This window comes from Strongylocentrotus purpuratus, unplaced genomic scaffold, assembly GCF_000002235.5.
Source record: "Strongylocentrotus purpuratus isolate Spur 01 unplaced genomic scaffold, Spur_5.0 spur5_contig_850, whole genome shotgun sequence".
Lineage (NCBI taxonomy): Eukaryota > Metazoa > Echinodermata > Echinoidea > Camarodonta > Strongylocentrotidae > Strongylocentrotus > Strongylocentrotus purpuratus.
The window spans coordinates 1,971,574-1,995,173 of record NW_022145558.1 but is presented as its reverse complement, the minus strand read 5'-3'; the positions used below and the strand labels follow the sequence as shown (position 1 = coordinate 1,995,173).

Here is a 23,600-nt window from a genome sequence, read left to right as displayed (position 1 = left end):
CTTCCAAGAGACTTTAGACTTTGATTTGAAGTCGTCTACTGCATAATTACTTTGAAGTTTGCATTTTGTATCATGTGAAAGACAAGACAAGATAAAACATTACACCAGACCTAAAAAGCAATAAATGTAACTTTGTACAGGCTGTTTGCAATTCAGCAAATACATTAAATTCTTTGGCTAATCTGCAGCTTCCTATGTTACAAAGACGCAAACAAACCAACAAACTTTTCAACTTTTACCTAAATAGCAACAAAAAAGGTTACGGAGAGGCCGAGAGGAGAAGTCTTCGCACAAAGAAGATTTCTTCTCAACAATTTTTCCACCATGAGTAACAAATAATGGAATGGTTTTTCTTCTCTTATTCAACACAGACTGAATGGTGTGACAAAATTGCTCTCCACAAAACGTTTTTTTCTTTTCCCTTTTCTCATCGTGCAGGCTTTTGAATCGTTGTTTGGAATATCAGCATGAACACAGTTCAGTGTCTCTATCAAACAGTTTGCACAGTGTGGGGTATGGGCATGTCCACTCATAGGAGAAAATTTATGTTTGAAGTTACGTTTCATCAAATGAGAATGTACAACCACGTTGAATGGTCAGTTCATCATCAGGCCAAATGATGACATATTGATTGAATCAGAAATTATAGAAAGAAAATGAGAAAAGTATTTCAGAAATAGCATTTATAATACCACAGCTATATCATATGCAACGAAAAAAGGTGTTCTGAAGGAATGTGTGAACACTGAACACGAGCCTTATCATTAGTTGCATACACAGTGTGTGGTGGAGAGGGGAGGTGATAGCCCTCAAGCATTCTGGGTCTAAAGAACACCTTTTCGTCCCTCTTTGGCCCCCCCCCCCTCCCCCTACCCCCTCCACATGCCTCTCCTCTATATATATATACAATGTACACATGACCCTCTCCAAACCAAAGGTTCTTTTTCCTTTGTTTGGGGAAAAAAAACTGTAAGAAACATTCTTTTCGGTGCAAAAAACTAGGCCTTTGGTGTTTTTACTCTGCCCCTCTGCTCACCCCTCTTCATCCAAAGTCACTGACCGGTAGAGCTTACATAAAGCATTCCACCGAAACTCAGCTCAATTCACACCGGCGGGCGGACAGAGTCCGTGAGAGAAAATTGGCCCAGTGTAGCAAAAGGAAAGAAAGAAAGAAAGGCTAAAAATGCTATTCATGTTTATCCTTTGACTTATTTGCATGATATATTGTTTCCTCAGAGTTTAGTAAGAGGATGCTCGCACAAAAGGACTTAGAATTCCTCTTCTTTCGGTCCAAGATACCTCTCTTACAAGCTTTTGTACTATGTAATGAATTGAGAACAGAATGACGCCTTAGTCTATAGTAGTGCTGTAGTCAAACGTTTAACCGTCCGGTATCCGACCGCCCATGGCGGATTCCGTTTTCAATTGGACGGTTTCGTTTTCCCGATTTTTTTTTTTTTTTTTTTTTTTTAATATTTTTTTTTTTTTTTTTTTTTTTTTTTTATAATTTTTTTTTTTTTAAGTTTCGATTTATGCCCCTCCACCTGGCACTATGCCTGGCAATGTCTCCCAGCTCAGTAATCTGTGTGTTGACTCACCACTCCAAAACTAGAACAACACTCCAATTTGTCTGTCATCTTGGTTTGAAAGTAATCTTTGTAATAGATCTCATAATCTTTGTAATAGATCTCATAATCTTTGTAATAGGTCTCATCATCTCAATATGTAGTTTATAATAATAATTTATCCAACTTTTACACAAGGTTCTGTCCTAGGTCCTCTACTGTTTTTAATTTACATTAATGATCTCACACATTCTTCTAAAAACAACATTGTTACTATTATTTGTGACAAGTTCACAAGCACAAATCGGCCCCTTTAAATGCACCTCGCAGTTAAATGAAAGTTGCAGAGTCGGTAAAAAAATTATAAAAAAACGATTTTTTTTTTTTTTTTTTTTTTTTTTTTTTTTTTTTTTTTTTTTTGATTTTTTTTTTTTTTTTGATTTTTTTTTAAAATCGTTTAACCGAAAACCGTCCGGTTTTGACTGGCGGTTAAACGGAATTGGAGATATCCGTGATGTTACAGCACTAGTCTATAGAATGGTCATAATTTATCTTTGGATGAAGTACGTAACAAAAGTTTCTAATCAAACACATCACATAGAGAAGCTAGAAAACGTCTTTTCACCCTATAAATACTGCCGTAACTCTCCACATGAATCAAATCCACAGAGATTTGTATTTATAAGATTTTGTATTTATAAGATATATTGTATTCAGTACATAATTGCTTCAATCAAACATTAACAGAGAAACAAGTAAATACTCATTGTAAAGAAGTATCAACAAACAAACAATGTGCCAAAAAGGAGTTGGCTTGCAAGTTGCGACCACAATCACAACCTCCCATTTTCACGAGTGCTTCAACTTATTTGAATAAATAAAAAGACATCTTTTCACTGTTTATTTATTCTATGCATATTTATGTTCTCTGCTATTGTTCCATGTCAATTGATGTCATCTTCTAGCTGGCAAGACACCAAGTGATTCGATTTCTCTAAGTTTACTTGGTACACTTCCAGCTTGGTTTACATTTGTTGACTCCAGGAAAAACAAAGAATTCTTAGTTGACGCCCTTCTAGTCTAGTACCCTTTGTTGATTTGAAGACTGTTGACTTGATTAGTCTCATGAAGGCAGACAAATAATAACAAAGCGCATGAGTAATCAAGGATTTGATGCTTTCGCTCTATAAACAAAATCAGCAGCGGGATAGAAATAGAAATCCAGGGTTGTAAATGTACTCAGCATAATTCAGCCATTTTATTTGGTTACTTTATTTGTTGTTGTTTTTTACAATCTGTGTTCTGTTTTGTTCTTGTTTGTATTTATTACTCATCTTTTTTCATTGGGGGAGGGTTGAGGGAAAGTTCCAATTATGTATCTCTTTTCATTGCACTGCTAAGGATTTTTTTTGTTCTTTCTGGCAAGAGGACCCTCTTTAGTCCCTGATACTCAATTCTTTGTGGTGTGACTTTGGAAGGTTAATCACACAGATTAGGGGAACTCAAAACCTCAAAGGGTGCATCCTCTTCACAGCTTGTTTGGTCAACCATTTGTTTCTTTTCTGCTAGCCACTTTTCAGGGCGGATGACTCACCCTTTTTCTTTTTGTCATCAATAGAGTGAGAAAATCTTGAGAAAATCTTGGGAAATTGGGTCTCGAAGGGGATATTGGGGGTCAGGAATGGTATGCGAGCCTCAGGAATTTCGCAGATTTGGACAAAGTTTGTCTCTTTTTCTGCTGAGGGCCAGACATGACCCAACCCTTGTGACATTTGCCATCGTAGAAGAGTTCACAAAGTGTTCACATGTAGTCTGGTTACAAGACGTTTTCTACCAATCATACCCATCGCATGAATACCGACCGAATCGTTGCAGATCTTTGGCAAAGTTGACCGTCAAATTCTTAGCTTTGGAAAAACTGGAACATTTCTATGAGATTCAATTTAATCGTCTCACCCCAATGTTTTATAAGAATCATTAAATTCTCTGAAGAGCTTAGAACTATTCAGCTTAGCTTAGCTCAAGTGGAGAATAAAGGTAGGTTTATCTCAACTAATCCCTCCTTTAAAGTGCTAATAACATGCCCAGGCACAGACTAGGGGTTCCTCACCGCCCCCCCCCCCCTTTCCTGACGAAGAGGGGCGAGTGTGATGATGGAAGAAAAGGCAGGAGGATACAATGTGTGTTAGACCACAAATGATAATCATAGCACTTTATTTCTTCGTACAATGTAGCTCAAGTTTGTTTATTAGTTCTGTGGCATGCAGCGTTTCCAGAAATTTTTACCACATTGGGGGCAAGTTCAAGATGTAAATGGCATTGACAATGGACACCTAACACAACTTCACAATGATGGGTCAGAAGTGGAGAGAAAGAGAGAGAGAGAGAGAGAGAGAGAGAGAGAGGTCACTGTTTCTATTTCCATGTGTTTATTCCTCATACTTCACAAAAATGGATTCATTCATATTTTGATGCATTTGACAGAGATCTCAATGCTATAAATATATGCATCTTTCATTTCCAATCATTAAAAAACGAAGGAAAGACGTCATCGTCATGCTTTGATTACGCATTTGGTGCCATAATTTGAAAGTCCTCTACGTCCCGATTGCGTTTGATCACAATTGATCTAATGCCTTGCCATAAGGGCCCATGCATGTGCCTGGTCAATTTCCCATGTTAAATCCTATGGCCTTTCAAAGCACAGATCTTCCAATCACGTGAAACTTCCAGTAAAACTCGGACAGAAATCGAAAGTCTCACTGACAATCATCGCACACTCTTGGTGACCACTTGTTTTTTATCTTTTCTCCGTATCACGTTGCAAGGCGAAACGATGAATTGAAAGTCATTTTTGGCCGAGGATCACAACCGATTCACTTCAGGAAATGACACTCCAAAGCCAGCCATGATAGCCATCACAAGATTCTAAAATATATGGGGTTTCCCCTTAATCAACTTACTAATAGGGGAGGTTCACATTTGGATGGTGATCGGTCTTTCATAGCTCATTCTCGGAGAACAATTACTCTACCGCTTTGCAGGATAGAAACTCTTGATCTACGACGACTCAACGTCTAAAGATTCAGTGCTCAATGATTACCACTGAAACTGCTCCTTATGATTCCCCAGGTACTTCTTAATGAAACATAAAATCACCATATGTGAACAGCCTTCTGTTTCCATGCCCTCAACTTCAACTCTGTATCACTGTAAATGACCATATGTTAAAATCATTCCCATTTAAAAGAAATAGTGTTGACAATCAATCAGACACATATTCTTAAAATGCTCTTTTCTTATAAAAATTAAGAAAATAAATAGATGATCTATTTATATCTTTTGTCTTCTTTTAATTCAATTTGTGAAATGAAGTGTTTATATCTGTCATTGAAAAGAACCCTGGGAATTTAAAATTGTTGTATGGTAAAGTAATTGATTAACTATGATTCATTACTTTTAATTTGGATTTCATATGTCATAATACTTGACAGTAATGATCTCTTTTTATGACATAAGACGAGATCTGCAAGTACACTTAAAAATGAAATGCCATTAAAATTAAATCTTGTTTCCTACATTGGTGTAATTAACCTAGAAAACACATTATACTTCTTTCTTTCTTTATTGCATCATCAAATTGGCAATATGTTCCAAAAATAGATGATTGTTATAAGCTAATTATCATTAAAAAAAATAATGAATTCATGAAAAGCTTGGAGCAAAATTGGATTCAACGCTTTATGTTCTTTATGGTAATATAAATTTGTGATTTTCATGTATAATTTAGGATCTAATGAGGGCGAAATAATCAATGGTGGAACTGTACTCTTGTCTCATTTACATCCAAGAAATGGTCGTCTTAAATTTGGCAGTGTAATTTTGGAGCAGCGCTTTAAACGAAGGGTCCAAACACCTCTTTTCTCTCATGTTTAGAAAACAAACAAACCGAGGAAGTCTTTGAACAAAGACTAAAACGAAGGCATGTGCATCGGACCGAAGTCCCAACCCTCTCCCATTCTTTCCAAAAAGAATTGTTCCTTTTTTTTTGTAGTTCAATTAGACATACAGGTTTGGCATCAAAGGAAAATGATCAAATGAGAGGTATGCTAGCTAGACAAGTAGGAGACAATAAAACCGATCCATTATGTGACTAAATTTGCAAACTAAAGAAAGGGGGAAGTGTGTACTTTGAGAGTTGGTACTAAAAAAAAAAGAGGTGGAGACTGAGAGACAACTGACACAAAAATGGGGCCATGTTTGCGGATGGTTTTAAGGCCTATTCATTGAGCGTTTATGACAAGGTTTGCTTAAGAAGGCTGTGCCGAAAACGTAGTCTCGAACACACAGCCTGATTAAATCTGCTTTTCAGGTCCCAAATCCTCTCTGCCTAAGTTGTTGAGGCAATCAGGACTAAAGTCACTAAACCAAACAGGAAATTAAATTTTTCTTTCTTTTCATAAGACTCCAGAGAAATCTTAACAGAAAATAATCAGTTCTCTTCAAAGAAAATTTATAAATCATAGTAACCACTGGGAATTCTTGAAGAGCTATCTCAGGAGGGCTTCAACAAGAAGAAAAAAGAGAAAAGGAGCCTGGTCTTACTTTTGTTGCGACTATCTAGGACATGTCAGGTTGCTAGGGGAGCTTCTGTTGGACTACAAGGTATGTTTGAGTTTGAAGGGGGTGGAAGCAAGTTTTTTTCTTAAGTACACACTTCCTTTTTTGAGACAGGCTTTTAACCCTAACAATCTGAAAACTCACAGAAACTATCAGGCTAATTAATCCCTTTATGTGTACCATACAGATAGATTCTTAGATTCTGCTAATGCTTTGGACAGTAGGCTGACTAGACTCAGTATATGAGGGTGAAGATTACAAATCCAATTACACAATTGAAATGACTTGGGAGATTCCTCTCATGGTCAATTTCGATATCGATTGCCTAACATGTACATATTAGAAATCATGTGGATGATGTTATATCTCATTGTAATGTTGCAAATGATAGACAGGGCTATTAAAATTGCCTCGTGTTGATTTCTTGAAAGTCTGTGCTATCCTGTTGAATGCAGAGTCCTGTATGGAACCAGAGAACCAGTGGAAGCACACCAAACACAGTCCAAAAGCTACTTTCATTAAAAAAAAAAACGATACAACTTACAAGCCAAATCAACCTCGACTGAGTTCTGACCCCTTGAAATATTGTGACCCAAAATGAATACCACACATAAGATTCAATTAAATATAATGAGACCATCGCAAGGCCACTCCAATTTGGTCTTTTCATATTTATTCAGTAATCCATCAATGTATAGTAATTGTCCCATCTTGTCTCTCCCCCTAGCTCTAATGGGGGAGATTTTCACCATTTAGCGGGGCGTTACTGGAACGACCTGTCGTGGACTTAGATTGATCACTTAATCCAAAGAACTGAGCGACGTCTGCAAACAAGGTACAGACTGCAATGCCTTTGAAGCACAAGGTCGAAGGTGCAAAAAACTTTAATCAAGGTGAAAAACCCAGTACAAGGACAACCTCATAAATCCAGTCATGCTTGCATAAATTTACATAAAAGACAAATTCTAGTTGCTTTTGATGTTTTTAAATGTTTTTAACAAATAAAATGTACTTACGGTTTCGATTTTTGTTATCCTATGTAGTAGATCTATTACTTTAGGGATGTGCATTCTAAGTCCGTTTGCTGCTGCAGCTACACCGCTGGCGGCAATTAACGATGGGGGTTGCATTGCAAAATTATAATCTGTAGAGAGAAAGAGAGGATAAAAAAACGTAATGCTAGGTTAAAACAATGTGAAATAATCATTACAAGATTATCAATTAATCCTTTACGCACAAGAACAGGTGGTCACTGTATAAACCTTAAATCAATTACATAATTCAGTAGTAATCTGTTTATGTAGTTAATTTGCATGATTCACACAGAGAAAGAGGGAGAGGCTATCAGACAAACTATGGAAAGGAATACCTAAAAATACCCAAACTTCCCAAGAGAGAGAAAAGAAAAGAGGAAAATGACTAGATTGAACAGATACGAACACCAGACGTCTAATGAGGTGTAACTTTTGACAAATGGTGGTAAAGTCTTTCTTTAAACGCATGCCCTGAATCCCACGCAAATCATCTATGCTTAGCCAGTGATTGCCTAGTCCTGCGAACAAAATAAAATAAATAATAATTCATTCCTTCATTTGATAGTCTAGTATCATGCCAACAAGGTGATTTTCTTTTTGTTCCTTGCAAATATGGTTAGACAAAGTCTGGAGAAAAGGTGTGTTTTGAACTTTGATTCATATATAGATATTGCCCAAAAAAAGAAAAAACTCCTTGGCAACTTTTTTTTCATAATGGAATGCTAAACCAAACACAGAATGAGAAAGAGATAGACAGAGAGAGAGAGAGAGAGAGAGAGAAGGAAAGATATGCAAATTATTTTTTCTATACTTGGATTCCTTGAGTAGATTTTGACAAAATGAAAGTTGACATGCCATGACTAAATGAAAAAACCAATAGGCCATGGAAAAAATTAGATGTATGTACAAATAAATTCAAGTTTGGGTGCACTTTGGTATTGCCATGGACCGTGGGAAATCTGGATTTTTGTTAAAGTGAAAGACGGTGTTGGAATGTTTCATGCTTCTATTCATGTCTTGTATTTTAATTAGAAACAGCCAGTGTAAGGGAGAGTAAGAGAGTGGATAGCAGAAAGAAACAGAGAGAAAGAGAGAGAGAGAGAGAGAGAGAGAGAGAGGGGGGGGGGCATGGATTTAGCTTTCATTATTCCTTTACAGATCTCCGAAATATTCTCTCTTCCTTTTCTGCTCTTCTAATACCATCTTTATCCGTTGTTTTATATTTTTCATTTCTCCTTCCTCGCCTATTCTATCTCTCTGGTCAATATAAATCTGATCCCGAAATAAAGGTGACATCAGACGCAATTTTCTTTCGTTTGTTACCATTCTGTAACATTGTTCGTCGGCTGTAAGTCCCTCTTTATTTGGGTCTTGTTCTGCCTTTCATACCCTCTGAATGAGGAACAGGATCCAATCAATGGGGCTGGAATGTGGAGGACACAGTGGGGATCTAGTCCTAATAAGAGGATGAGAGAGGCCTAAAAATGGGTCTGGGGAGTACATGTGGATCTCTACGTATCCTTTCGTTTTGCTCGGTCAGTTCTCTAAGGCTGCGTTCATGCTTAAATTTTGAAGGCAGAATGAGCGATCTGAAACGCTCATCGTAAACGCTCATCGTGATCGCAGTTCCACGATGTAGTGTTCATGCTTACTTCTCTGGCTCCCCCAGGCAATTCTCAGTGTGTGGCCTTAATTGGTCTTCCAGCTGGATTCGCAAACCTTCACTGTGCATTCTACGTAGACCCACTAGAGGTCAGTGCGTTGACCCCATTTAAACGCGTTTACAAATTGTAAACGCATCTTTTTGTGAGTTTACGATCGGCGATCGTGATCGCCGTTTTTCGGTGATTCTACAAAAGTGAGCTAAGACGCAACCGTGTTTTAAACTAAACGCGTAACAGATGCCTGATTCTGGCCGTCAAAATCAAGCATGAACGCGCCCCAAATGGATTTCAAATGAAGAAAAAAGAGTAGAGGGGGAAAGAGAGAGAGAGAGGGGGGAGAGGGAGAGAGACAGAGAGGAGAGAGGAGAGAGGAGAGAGAAGATGTAAATAAAAAGAAAGACAGATAATACAGGTGAAGATATAGAGAAGATACATGTAAGGGTGAAAATGGCATTTAACCATGTATGGAAAGTAGAGCCCTTCTGGCTCCGATATCTGATTTGAAACACTTTGTGTGACTTGGAATCTGAATGTTGTAAATGGAAATTCTTGTGCTTGCCAGCAACTGGGCAACTTGCCCAAGAAACTCCATTCGGTTGCCACTGATGAGAGAGGATTTGTTTAGTAACGCCCTACGGAACACGCAACTTAGCACGAAATGAAAGGGGGAAATGAAAGTAAGAGACTGACATTTAGCAACATTTCGAGAACACTTGACAGGAGGGTCCCCAGCTAACGCAAGAATGCGGAGAGTGTAAACAAACTGTCCCAACAAACTTGCTGTAACCAAGCAAGTAGGAATTAATCGTAACATTCAGAGAGCAAGGTATTCAGGCATACCACTTCATGTAACTTCACAATTAGGGTGTGGCCCTCGACTTTTTATTTTGATCCAGCCTTAGGCTCAGGAAAGCCGGTTTCAGATTTAAGGATTTCCTTTTGAGCAGTTCTCCAATATGGAGATTTGGGGGACCTGTTAGGGGTCCGAGCAAGGACCAACTAACAGCAGGGGCAACCCCCCTTCTGCTTCGGAGAGGGATTATCTCCAGAGAGAAGCACTGTGTCTTCTTCTCAGCATGAAAGGGCCCTTCATGTTGCAAAAGAAAGGAGCACTTCATGATAAAAAGGAAGAATGGAGACTTGGAGAAGAATGTGAAGGACTAGGCTTCAAATCATCCTGAAGAGCAGGAAAATAGAATTTCCGCCAGACTTTTATTTGATTGAATGCAAGGGAGAGTTACAGGAGAATGCCTGATAACCCTGGCTTCCGTCACACCAATTTGTAAGGAAAAAATAGCTAAAGAGTGGCAGTAAAATGTCCTACTCGAGATCTACACAATGTTACAATATTCTCCATTCAGACCAACAAAGATGTTTACTTGTGGGACTACACATTAATCTCTCCTTTTCAAGATTCTCCCATCATGCAGCAGTACTCACTGCAAACGGGAAATGAATCCCATCCACAATCCATTCCGAAGATTGATAATGATTAGTCAAGAGGTTTCTCTGTAAGTGGGAGGTTTCGTTCAATAGAAACTTAGCCCAACAATATGAAACATTATATATGAGCGAAAGCTGGTAACAAAATGGATATGAATTTGCATTGAACTACATAACAGCTATTGCCATAGATACTATGGCCCGATAGTTTAGAATATGATTAATTTGATCCCACACTGCCCAGGAAAAGGAAGGCCCTCCTACATGTACGTCTCGATTCTTGGAAACTCGTAACATCTATGATGCTGGTACTTTCACAATTGCTGATTGAAAGGGTAGACTTAAAAGCAAACTTCAGCATTGAGATGAATTCATAAACTCCACGGACCAATCAAAGTTACAATCCGATCCTGGGCCGCTCACATTGTGTCCAACAAGTCCTGAAACTCTGACTTGGTTGATAAAACGAGAAGCAAGGTCTCGCGTAAGGAAAGGAGGGGATAGCGAAGCACCTTCATGTTGCTGTTTTCTCGTGAACTTTGCTGTGTCCTCCGCTTGTTGATTTGGTTACGCTCAGGTTACGCAGATCGACGTTACGCCTGGTGTGCATGCTAACATAACTGGCGGAATTTCCTGCGAAGCTCACAGCTTGAAAGAGCCAGAGAGAGAACTGGAGTTGGGGAGGGGGAGGGAGGGGCAGATCGGCAGCACTTGTCTTGAAAGAGTTGGGTTTCCCATATTCTTCCTCATTATTCTCTTTTTTCTCACTTGTCATTGTAAACCTTACATACTTAAGGTAGTCCAATGGCATTTGTAAGATGAACATTATTTCCATGACTGTGGTTTTGGCTTTACCGAGTTGAAACGTTCTATGAAACATTCTTCGGGAAGACCAAGAGCTGTGTGGGAACACGAGGACCACCTGCCTTTACAGTTTCCCAGGGCAAGATACATATCACAGGCAACCCTCAAACAATGTGGGTCCTCGTCTGATGAGCGGTATCAATTAAAGAAGGCAGAGTGGGGATTCCATGAGAATTCGGGACACACATGAAGGAAGTCATGAGCGAACATCCAGGGTGGGGTTTCGTAAATTAATTCAATGATCCTTTCTGGTCCAAATTCATTTGTAGGAAACATTATTACACCAGAACTTTTTTGATGAAATTGAAAAAGGCTGAGGCCAATTGTCGGCTCTTTTAGCTGATAAGCATCAACATGCAACTTTTTTTAGCATGGAAAATAATCAGTGTGACCCCAAGCTAGAGAGACACAGACGTGTCTTTGTTGTTAGCAGGGTTTGAACCTTCAACGATGAGCTTACAGGGGTGATAAAGGACAGGAGTAATGTCTGGAGGCTTTGGAAGATTCCCACCCCTCGTTTCCCCTCCTCCTCCTCCTCTTCCATTGCTGACATCCTCATCCTGATTCTTGCTCAAGTAGGTGGAAATTCCAGAGGCGGACATTGTCCCCTGAGCTGACTGTCGCCTTGGCAATTACCTTCCCAGCATGCTTTGTGTCTGGTGAAGCCCGGACGGTGGGATTGTTAAAGGACATACAACATAATATTAAAGGGTGCCGGTTGCCTGTGGTTGTCCTGTTGTCCCAGCATTCACACCCCTATTTACGGACTTATCTTCCAAAACAGAAATGGGAGTAATAATTTGATTGCTCAAGATCACAGACTCTTGCACAAATTTTAAAAAGAATGGTTAAAAACATAGAACGATTAACAAAGGCCAAGTTTTCGCCGTTTGGTCAAACATTACAAAACCACCTGTTTTCAAAAGCAAGACTTGAAGCTCTCACATAACCAGGCTCGGGCTCTAATCTTTCCTCGAGATCTCAATCATGAAACAGGCTATGTCTTTGATAATGACGACGCCTTCTTCCCCCAGATCCCATCCAGTTCCCAGACTCTGCCAGCCTCCAATGGCAAAGCCAGAACAAGGAAGTTTTTAACTGAGACGCAAGGAGGTCCCTAGTAAAAAAAAAAAAAAAAAAAACAGAGAGAAAGAGACCTTCTCTTTCCGAGTGCAGCAGGAAACGGCGGTTGATCTGATATTCCCATCAAGCTGTCAGGCATGGTTACCCAGCATGGGAGATAGGATATAAGAAAGGGTCCTAGCTCGCATACTTGACCTCTAAGACTAACTTACAGCACCTTGATGAACTACTGGTAGGGTCATTCCCATACAGGGAGAAGCATGGTATGGAAGAGAGGAGAAAGCGAGGAAAAGGGGGAGAGAGAGAGGAGGGAACAGAGAGAGAGAGAGAGAGAGGGGGCAGAGATAGAATGGAGATAGAAAGAGGAGAAGGAGAGAGAGATGAAAAAAAACTTTTAAGCAGCAGAGAAAGAAAGATATGAGAAGAAATGCTTGGGGCAGGAGGGACAACACTAGGTCCGGTTATCATTTCCAATATGTGCATGTTTCGTACCAATTTGTTAATTGATCTTCAGCAATTTAGAGTCTTGTAAAGTAAAGTGATGCCCAACTTAGTTAAATCAATTAATCATCATTTAAAACAGACATCAAGTATTATTTATAGACAATTCATAATACATTGGCTTAATTATAGAGGACGGGTTTGGCTTACCTGTCGCGCACAGCACGATGAAGGTTTGGGCGTGTTTCCTTAGCAACGCTGCCTGCTCCTTATCGACGGGAAGCCGGTGGAAAATGTGCTCAAGAAATGCGTTGGGGGTGATTGCCATAAGGTCCCATTTTAACTTGGTTAGTACTAGCTGTTCAAATTTCTGTGAATTGGGAAGAAAAACAAAGGAAGACAAAAACAATAGCATTCAGGTTAATACTTTGTAAACAGCGCCATCTAGGGTATGCTTAAGAGAATGAAGAAACATGGAGTACATCAAATAATATTGTATTTCGCACATTTTGAACTTTATACAAAATTGGACCATGTTAGGGAGCTGAACTATTTTTATGGTAGATCTTACATGATGCAAATACAGAAAGTACACTTGCAAGTTGCAACTAACAGACATGTTTTTTTTATTGTAAGATTATGACATATTACTTCTCCTTTACAATCTGGCTAGCCAAGTTATAGTCAATTACTAATGACATCTTAAAGTTGTTGATGATGAAAATCTAAAATTACTTTCCAAACACATTCCTGATAATTCTAAAAGGGTCTTTTCTAAGAAACGGTAACCTACAAGTACTGGTATGCTCCTTATTGGACGATATCCATCATACGATGATGTGCAGCGCCTGAGCACTGTTTCACTACCATCAATTTTTTTATTAAAACATTGTCTGCTCCGAAATCATTGAAAGGGTTAATCAATCATGTGCATAATACCATTTAATAAAAAAAAAGGGCATGGTGTATAATATAACCTTAGTACCTAACTGTACCCACAACCCCCCCCCCCCCACACACACACACACACACACAAAGCCTCCCACCTTAAAATATTAATGCATAATATTCAGATCTTGTGATAAGAGCACATTATACAGTTAGTTTGATGAAGGAAATGAAATAAATTAACTCTTTGGTGCCAGAAAGTCTTTACCGGCAAACCATATACTTTCAACACAGATCCAACGCCATTTTTGCTCTGAAGAGACATGATCCTCATGCATGGAAGTGTCCAATTTACATACTCTGTGGTCGAATGTGCGAAGAGGGAAACAAAAGAACAAGACCGCTTTTTTTTTATCAAGATAATTTGACCACACATTCGGTATCAAATCCTTTATCTCTACTTGCACATCAAGACTAAAGAAAAGGAAACACTTAACATGAATAGTGTCACTTTTGTCAAAATTAAAACCTAGATCCTGTTTCATTTTTGCTAGCGAAGACCAAATGCCCTTTTCAGGATTTTCATCGGTCTTCTCAGACCGCATGAAACCCAAGTAGATCATGAGTGACCACATTCATCTCTATCACAAGTCAATGACACTCCTAAAATAACATGAGGGGGAAATAATCAGTTCAGAGCCAGATACGCCTGATGAACTACTCACAGAATGAATACCCTACTGACTCTTCACAGATCATTTCATCTCTGGCAGTTTGGTAAAAGAACTCTGATTATTAAACTTTGTATTGAATTTATTAAAATTTACAACAAAATTGTGAAAATCTAAAATTGCAGTCACGATTGAACATAAATAACAGAAACCTTCACTACAATGGGTGGTGTTTTTGTTCATTTCATATTGGATAAGATTTTTGTGTTATAGCTATAGTAAATGCATTTTCCCCACATATTTTCTTGGTCGAACAGGCCCTACATGTGCTTAAAAAAATAGGTGTGAATTCATCACATGATCTATGTAATGTTCACTTTGAGTGTTTTTAAATGAGGAAACACGCTTATGTAATCGTTGCCCTCTTGCAGGCTAAACTGTCCATAGAGTACCACCAGCAAACATTTCACAATCTCCAATTTCTGACAAATACTCACTGAACGAGAATCCCCTCTCATCCATGTGACTTTTTTTAACGCACACTGAGAGGAGGATTAAGAACAAGAAAGGGGAAATAATTAACATCAATTGAAACATAACAAGGATCCTATCACATCCGGAATCCCTCCTCGATCAACTCTCAATCAAGTCCTGTTTTTGTTTAAGTGAAAGAAAAGCTTTTGCACTTTGTATTTGGTGTCTGGGCCCGGCTGAGACTAAATTATGAATAAAACGAAACCAGTAAATTGCTAAACTAAAAATTGGTTCTGTTTATTTTCTACCGGTATATGTTTAAAGAGTAAAAACTATGAAAGCAGAGGCCATGCAGTTTGTATTTTCATACTTGTCACTGCTTAAAAATAATCAAATAAAGTATCTATCTTGAGATCCCAGTGAAATTATTTCTCAAGTAAATGAACCGGCTCATTCATAAATCGTCTGTCTCGTTAAATGAAAGAAGGAATGACCGAAGTTCATATTTCACACTCGTAGGCTAATTATCAAATGCCACATCCTGTTTCGACGTTAAAGGTATCGATACGATAATCGCTTGAATTGAATACATGTGAGAAAAGATTAAAGACCAACTTCAAAAATGCACTTTAAATGAATGATGATTTTCATTAAATATATTCCATTCTAATAGTAACTATGAAACAAATTTTCCTTTCTTTGAAGACATGCATACTGCAAATGCAAAGTGACATTTATAAATATAAATTCTATGTCATTTTTATTGAAGCTGATTAAATCTAAAAAGTCGCTTCTATTTCCTAGTGTGGCAAATTAAATTATTTATGGCAAAAAGATATCATAACTTAGTAAGAACTTATAACACCCACAACAAACTGATCTGCAGTATACTTTGCTTGACCTTGTTTTTGCAAGGACGATGGTGTCACTGATACGCTTTTTCCTATTTTAGAAAAAAAATCCTTGTTTTATAAGAGTTAACTATGACAACTCCGTCTGACCTGTAGATGAAACATAATGCTAAGTTGAGCTCTTTTTGAAATTTACTGGTAGGGGCGGAGGAAAGCAGTGCTGTCAGAAACATGTATAAGAGTCAAGAAAAGAGAAAAACCGCCCCATTCTCTCCAGAGTTTACAGCTTCTGCAGCTGTTCAGCCTGATACTGTAACTTGCATATATTATGCACTTCCTGGTCAGCTTTCTATTGTGATCTTCCTCTTCAATTCCAGTCCAAGTTAAATAAGAGTTTTAAAGAATAACTTAGGAATATTAATAGGAGCTACAATGTACATAATAAGTGGGAAACTATATAATTTAAATTTAATATTGCTTGTGATATATCAAAAAATTGATTTCTACGCACTGCAGAACTTATTTATAGCTCAATTATTATTATGAACACGGCAATAAATGAAATAGTAAAATACTTCCTTACATAACTATTCAGGGTCATGTCATTTGTAAACCAAACCAAATTTAAATATTTGTTGTTCGACTCAATGTTGACAACGACTTGTGATATCCTGAGCAACAACACTAACAATAAAGTGTAATCCCATCTTTTGTTTTGGACCTCTGAAAATTAGCCAGGAGATTGGAACATTAATTTATTGGCAAGTCTGCTGTGGGAAGCTTGAACCAGGCAGGAAGCTCCCTAAGACTCTGAAAGCTTTGAATAAAACTAGTTTGTTCCACTTGTGAGTATGACACCTAGGCTATTGAGGGCTTAGAGCCATCAAGTTCACACATATCCAATAAAGACCCCAGAGTTGAGCCCTTAATCTTCTTTTCAAATCCATTGTTCAGGGATTAGAGACAAAACAGAGTAGGACTCAGTTTCTCTCCTTGGAAAGATAAAACCCAACAGAAGTTCAGAACAATAGTCTTAATCAAAATTGGCCAACATACTGCCCCCCCCCCCTTATAGAAACTAGTTTGTCATGATGATTTTAAAGTTCAATCCCCAAGTTGCTTGATCAACAACTAAGCCTAAATTCGATGTAGGAAGATCCTGAAGCTATTGAAACTATGCAAATGAGACAAGATCACTAGAGCACTTCTTTCTTAGAAACGACAAACCAGTCTCTTTGTTCTCATAACTCTTCAGCAGAGCAGAGAAACTGGATATGGCGCTACAAGATGAGAAACAGGAGGGCGTTAACGCGAGGTAAAAGTATAAGAGTTAAAACCCTTCTGGCTCTCAACAGTATAGCTGACTGTGGTGGAGTGAAAAGGTGGCTGGGCTTATGATAAATCCCATGCTACTAGACTACAAAAACTGAAAAATAAAATTTTGATAAAAAAATATATAAATGGGGTGAATAGTTTAACTTGGATGTCAAATTAAGAACAATAAAGCCGAGTGTTAACTTAAACTGTGGTTCTTACTAATCCAGAGTATTTTTGTATCACATACCAGGTCATGTTCCCCTTCGACGAAGGAATGTGGCTGTGGAAATTAAAATACCCCAGAGCTTAGAAAATGTACTTTTAATCCTTTGAACATTCTCCCCATGAAGCCTATTGATTTTTCTCTTCATTATATCCCATCTCCCCCGGTCTCATCTTCCCACACACAGGCACAGGACTCTTTGGGGGATGACAAAAGGCCCAGGACAATTTTCCCATGCTCTCTGTCTCTACCTAATCAATGCTTCAATCAATCGCTTCTCATTCTTCCCCAAACTTTACAAAGGGAAGCCATTCATTTGGATGCCCTGATGACCCATACCATTTCAAAAGGAGTTGTCCCTACAGAGGTTTTTTTTCTTCTTTCTCTCCATCTCTGTCCAGGTTTTATTTAGTCCCTCTATCATCGATGATAGGAAATCGCAGAACTGTTACGAGTTGCCAAGGATGGACAAAGTGCTAACTGAATCGAGACAGCTCCCCCCCCCCCCCTCAAATAAAAATAGGTTTGCATGTAAATGAAGTCCATTAGCCAAACTAATTCTTATCTACACAACATGAACAGAAGAGTTAAATATTTTACACAGAGAGAAAAAAAGGGAGAAATAATCTACCTACAAAAAAAAGAAGAAAAGTAGAACTTCACCCCCCGCCCCTAAAAAAAAAAAAAAAAAAAAAAAAAAAAAAAATCTAGATTCTTGAACATCTTTTACAAATTATTAGTTAAATTACAAGTCTAAGCAGTACAAATTTTTATCACTTCACTGCATATAGGTGCGGGAGAGTGCAAAATAATGATTGGAAAAATATTCAACACAATAGCAACTACATTTTGTACAAAAGCCCCGACGAGATAATGTAAACAAAGCTGTACTTTTTTTGAGGTGAACTGCGCCCTGCATAAAATGTAATACAATGTGGAAATGAGTACTTCCAGCGCGCGCCGAAAGTTTTATATTTGGCGCGCCCCTGGGCAAAATGTTAATTTCAGCCAATCACCGCGTTACACAAAGCACAGACTAACCAGTCACGCACATCGTAAAGTATGCGCGCCGTCATTATTGAGTGTAATTGGTCAACGATGATACACACAGACAAAGTGTACACACACACACACACATAAACAATGGACACATGATAAGCGACGGAAACGCGGCGCGCTAAAAACCTATTTTTTCCTTTTCAACAGGGCATAGAAATTGTCCACTCAATAAAGAAAATTGAAACCTAAACGAATAAATAAACAAAAACTTACCTGATAAATTGATGATTAATAAAATATCCATGAAATATAATCCAACTTCAAAACACATCTTCATCAAAAATGCATGAGAATGTTTACAGCGGATTTTTCTTTCGACTCCATTGACAGAAAATATCGACTGTATTCATTCTCAAACACTTCCGATACCATCAAAACACCAAAGTGTAAAAATGCTTTTTTTTTTTCATTCACGGGAGCTTTCTTCCTGAAAACACCCCGTTTCCGTAACTTTCTAACAACTCTGCCGCTCACTGAAATTAGAAAAGAAGGCCTGGCCTCACGATTCATGTCGTCTCGCGTGTTTTTACCTCAGAACTCAAACTCATATTCGGTTTAATATTTCCATTTAAAAATACTTAATGCCTGAAAATTGATCGCTCAAAAATCATCAGCATAAAAAGCACCCAAAAATGGAAATACTTACGAGTAGTTGCTCCAATGTGATACTATTGTCTGTATAGATGATTAGTTTTTCCGACGTGAGGGGGATCGTTTCTAGAAGTTTGGAGGCCAGAAACATACAAGTGGCGCCCAAGAGCTGGAATTTGTCTCTAGATATTCTCTCTATGGATAGGAATCTGTCCAGGTAATTGACTGAAAGTGGGAACACATCTTCTTCTCGTTGTTGCTCCTCGCAAACCTGCAGAAAACAAACAAAAAGAAAAACAAATATTTTAATGAACTGCAGATGATCATAAATATCATAATTTTCAATAATACCCAGCGGACATGACAGAGGAAGGAAGAAGAAAAGACATATGAAGTGAAAGACAATATAAATGTGAAACAAACCCCAACAGAAGGGGCAACAAAACGTCTTTTAAAAATGATGAGAATATTGCTAAATTGCCTTCGAAAAAAATCTTCAAATTTCATGGTAGGAAGACAAGAAGGTCTGATAAGATCATAGAGGTCTGTAATATATCTAAATCTGGCCTTAAACTTTGGCCTACATATTTATAAAACTAATTATTAAATAAATGCAATTTCCCCCTTCGGCTTTAGCTTTGGTCTATTATATTTTTCAAAGTGCGGAGGACGATAATATCTCCAGCTTTGCCATGTCCTGTTTATGAATGTTTTTATATGAGCCCACGACTGACTAAAATATCTGTTGTAAAAATTGTAGATGATTAAAATTACGAACAAGGATGCACTGACAATTTTATTTTAATATCATTCTACAAAAGAGAAGACATACGATCTGTTTACAAAATCCAAACCAAACAATGGACTTCCCCGATCTAAGTTTTTGAAGAAACAGTTGAGTCAATATGATTGAATGATGATGGATTTGTATCCGTGAGAAACATCTATCAAATGAAGAATGGTCGATTTACAAAAATACAAAATAGGCCTATAGAAAATGAGATTCTGACATAAATGATGACGATTCCAAACAAGATCGGACTTAATAATGATTATAATTTCTCAGATTTGATGAATATGAAATGCAAATAGATCTCGATCTACCGCCCGATATCCTGCGCAATCCAGGTTCCAGTTATTTACCCCGAAAAAGTAAAAAGCGCGCGCCAGAAAAAGACCAATGCAATGTAGAATTCATACATCAGGCTCGGTCAAGTCTGCTGTACAATACGGTAATGTCATACTGCACACACGGGCTAGCGCTCGCCTCGATGTGTCTGTCCGTGCATACACGCTGCACAACGCATGTTCGCTCGCGCAAACTACATGACAAAACCAACACGAACTTTTCTTGAAACACGAGTAAATTAATTCGAAATAAATAAAACCCGGCACATGTTGTAATTTTTTATAGCATGGCTCGAAAGCCTAATGCCTATGCTTTGATTTCATATGAATACATTTTCAAAAGAGGGATAGGAAAATTGTTAAATTTATATTTTCTAGGGAGGTTGCAAAAACGGCTTGGCAGTTTTGCGTCTCGATCACACATGCCTGAATGGAGAGGAAGCGACTTGCGTTCTCAGAAGTCGACTTGTCATAAATTCGTGTTAAATTCGAAAAATTTAATTGACGGCGCGACATATGACAAATTTAATACCAAATGGAAGAAGAATATATTCTCTAACTTTTTATATGGACAGATTTTCAATTACTTTCTTTGAAAAGCGATAGATTCGATGTCTTTCGGCACCATACAAATCGGTTTGATGTAAAAATCTACAACAAAGAGAGTGCACATGACGACGACATATTTTTTGCATGGCAAATCATGTCAACAATTATAAAATGATAGAAACATGACATTCAAATGTTAATATTATTTTTAGAATGACATCAATATAGGCCTAGCACAAGAAGCCGAAGGCGAGATCAATGAAATTATGAATAATTCCGAGTCTCATGACGAGCAAAACCACGGCGCGTCACGCGCGGCCCCGCTTTATGAAATAAAGATGAAATGTTTACTTTAATCAGCAAAAAAAGAAAAATCATGGAAACAAGACAAAATATATATCAAAATAATTCCAAAGATCTATTCTAGTTAATGATATGCTTCACAAGCCTCTTCATTCCAAAATTTAGGAGAAAACTTGAGTCAAACTGAGACATGTTGCGGTCAAAACGTCAACAGGTTGTTCCTGGAAATTTGCGATTTCATTCAAATTCAGACAAAAATAGAAAAAAGAAGAAAATAGGAACAAATCACACGTCAAAATAAAGCTAAGGATGTATTCTAGCGATTGAGATACAAATTATTTGATTTTGAAACCGAGAAAAGTGAAAAATACTTACTTCGAACATCCAATCCACGACTAGCTTTCTCATGGAAGGTCTCAATTCTCGCTGGAAGTGGTTGCCAAAATAGTCCGCCGACAATACATATTGCTCTTCCACTGCTAGTAAATTGTCCAGATTTTTATCTCGCAATAAAACTTGGTCCACGTATGACATTGGCGATTTGGCATGGTCGAAATACTCTTGCTCAAAGCACAACAAATTATCCATGATTGATAGAAGACGTTCCACCAAGAAGTTCCTTCGACTTCGAGCTCGTTTGCAGACAGGCGAAGAAGTTGAACTTTACTTTGGAATGGGTTATTTATTTCTGTTCTTTTTTAACTTCCAAGGTGAAAAAGGGGTGGGAAAATGGGATAGTTTTGGTGACTTGACACAAGGGGAACAGCAGACGACCAGAACCTACAAACCCAGTGGAGATTGGAGATCAGAATATTGGCGAAAACGGGTAAAATCACCACTAATATGAACCCAAACTCCAAAACTTTTCTCGTTCGTTCTGGGATTGTCTGTTAGGCCTGTACGTATTCGGTGCTGTCCCTTTGCCGAATGCTTTGATATTTCCTTCACAACGCATGCTTGTGATGCACACATTGCTTCAACGTGTAAAACGTGTACATTCGACCGGCAACTAGTGGTTGTTGAATATGCATAAGATCAGACCGTGCTACCATTTGATTGGTCAAAAGCTTGGCCTATATATTTTAGTACCGTACTATATCACTGAGCTACATGTAATATACCACACACTAAGCTCTCTCCTTCATTCTATCTATCTCTCTCCCTCTCTCTCTGTCTTTTCTTTCAACCCAGGCTCCGCCTTCTAGGGTGGAGTCGGGGGGGGGGGGGAGAGAAGTTTAAGAAGAAGAGGGGGTGGGGTAGTATTTGGGTCAAGCTAGTCTCTTGTCGGTCCCTTGTAATATGGTCTGGTGTATTCACGTGTGTAGTGGAAAACTGGCTAGGGCCGGTTATATCTTTCGATGGAATGTTTAGCTTTGAATGGTCAACTAGTTTAGGAATGGCCGAAGTGCTGGGGCGGCCATGGTCAAATGTAAGTGTCCAGCGCTTATGGTTGCCAATAATTTCGGAAACAAGAACTTCCCCAAAATCCCTAACAAATCATTCCAGCACCACTTTATCATTACTGGCTATAATTAATATATATTCTAAATCATTACACGCTTCATGTTCAGTCCATATGACGATAGACAGATCATGAAGGATAAAAGGTTGAAAACTTATAATATGTATCTCTAACCTTTTTGCATTATCATGAACGGCTTCCTTTTCAATGTATCACTTCTCAATAGTTATATCAATTATTCTAGTATTAGCCCAGAAATATTTAGTACACACTCAATATGACAATAGGCGTATAGGCCTATGCACGAAAAAAAAATAATCGTGAAATTTTTGAAAATAAATCAGTTCATTGGAAAGATCATATTTTTCTGAACATGATGAATGGTTGGATTATCACTTTTGGCTATGTATGAGCGATTTTATGATTTTTGAAATATTTTCCAGCAAACTAGCTAGCTGCATACAACTTGACTCCACGCACTACTCTATGTAATTTACTGTGTGCACAGCTATAGTGAAGTATCTCACTCCAATGCATGCATAGCTCACTGCACTACTGTATACATCGACCGCGGCAGCCTAGCCCCATACACAACATACACACGTGTACAAAGTGAATGGCCGTTAACTCTATAGGTATTGCTCTCTCCCGTAGACAGTGTACATAAGCGAGACATAACTTCCTTGATCGTGCTAACATGTAGCGTAGCGTACAATGAAAAAACTCTGCCCATGGCGAGATAATTTAGTCTACAAAAGCAAGACCCCTTAGCTGCGTTTCCTGCGCTGCCAAAGTTAATATACCATGGAAGGTCGAGAGCTCGTTATTAATTGAATAATTGGTAATTGATTTTGTCGTATATAGTAATGATATATATAAAGGTGATAAAGTTCCCCAGTTTATGATTAAAACTCACTGGCGAATAAAAATATTGGGATTTTTTTTTTTACTGCCTTTTCATTGCAAAATACACGGATACAGTGCTCATTTCACAACACACGGATACATTCGTTTCTAATAAATGAATTTATTGTAAAAGGATCGAATATGAAATAATGATATATGAGCAATATTAATCGATAGGATATTGCCCATTTTTCTACACGTTTCATTTTCCTTACACAAAATTAATAATCATGGATTCATGCTTTTTACCTTTTCTCTAACAAAAATTGTGGTCAGAGAATAATCTTTTTCAACCTTTTCATTATCTTTCTCAATCGAATTATAAATAACAAATTCGTACCTTTGTTCATTTGTGTATTCAATATTGGGAGGACTGTGCGCATTTATTAACTTAATTTCAAAAGACATATCAACTTTATACATCATTTAATATAATTTTTAAAAGTGTATGAGTAGAATACACT

At 37.9% G+C, this 23,600-nt stretch overlaps 1 protein-coding gene across 1 annotated transcript in view; it reads right to left on the bottom strand.

The window, feature by feature from the left end:
* LOC115927903 (G1/S-specific cyclin-D1-like) overlaps positions 1 to 21,716 on the bottom strand; it is a 30,906-nt gene extending 9,190 nt beyond the window's left edge. The window contains exons 1-4 of the mRNA XM_030994243.1: positions 21,144 to 21,716; positions 18,844 to 19,059; positions 12,925 to 13,084; positions 7,202 to 7,329 (exon numbers count right to left, since the gene is read on the bottom strand). Of these exons, the coding sequence (XP_030850103.1) occupies positions 7,202 to 7,329; positions 12,925 to 13,084; positions 18,844 to 19,059; positions 21,144 to 21,356 (717 nt within the window). The 5' untranslated portion in view covers positions 21,357 to 21,716. The remainder of the gene's footprint in view (positions 1 to 7,201; positions 7,330 to 12,924; positions 13,085 to 18,843; positions 19,060 to 21,143) is intronic.
* Positions 21,717 to 23,600: the final 1,884 nt, after the last annotated feature.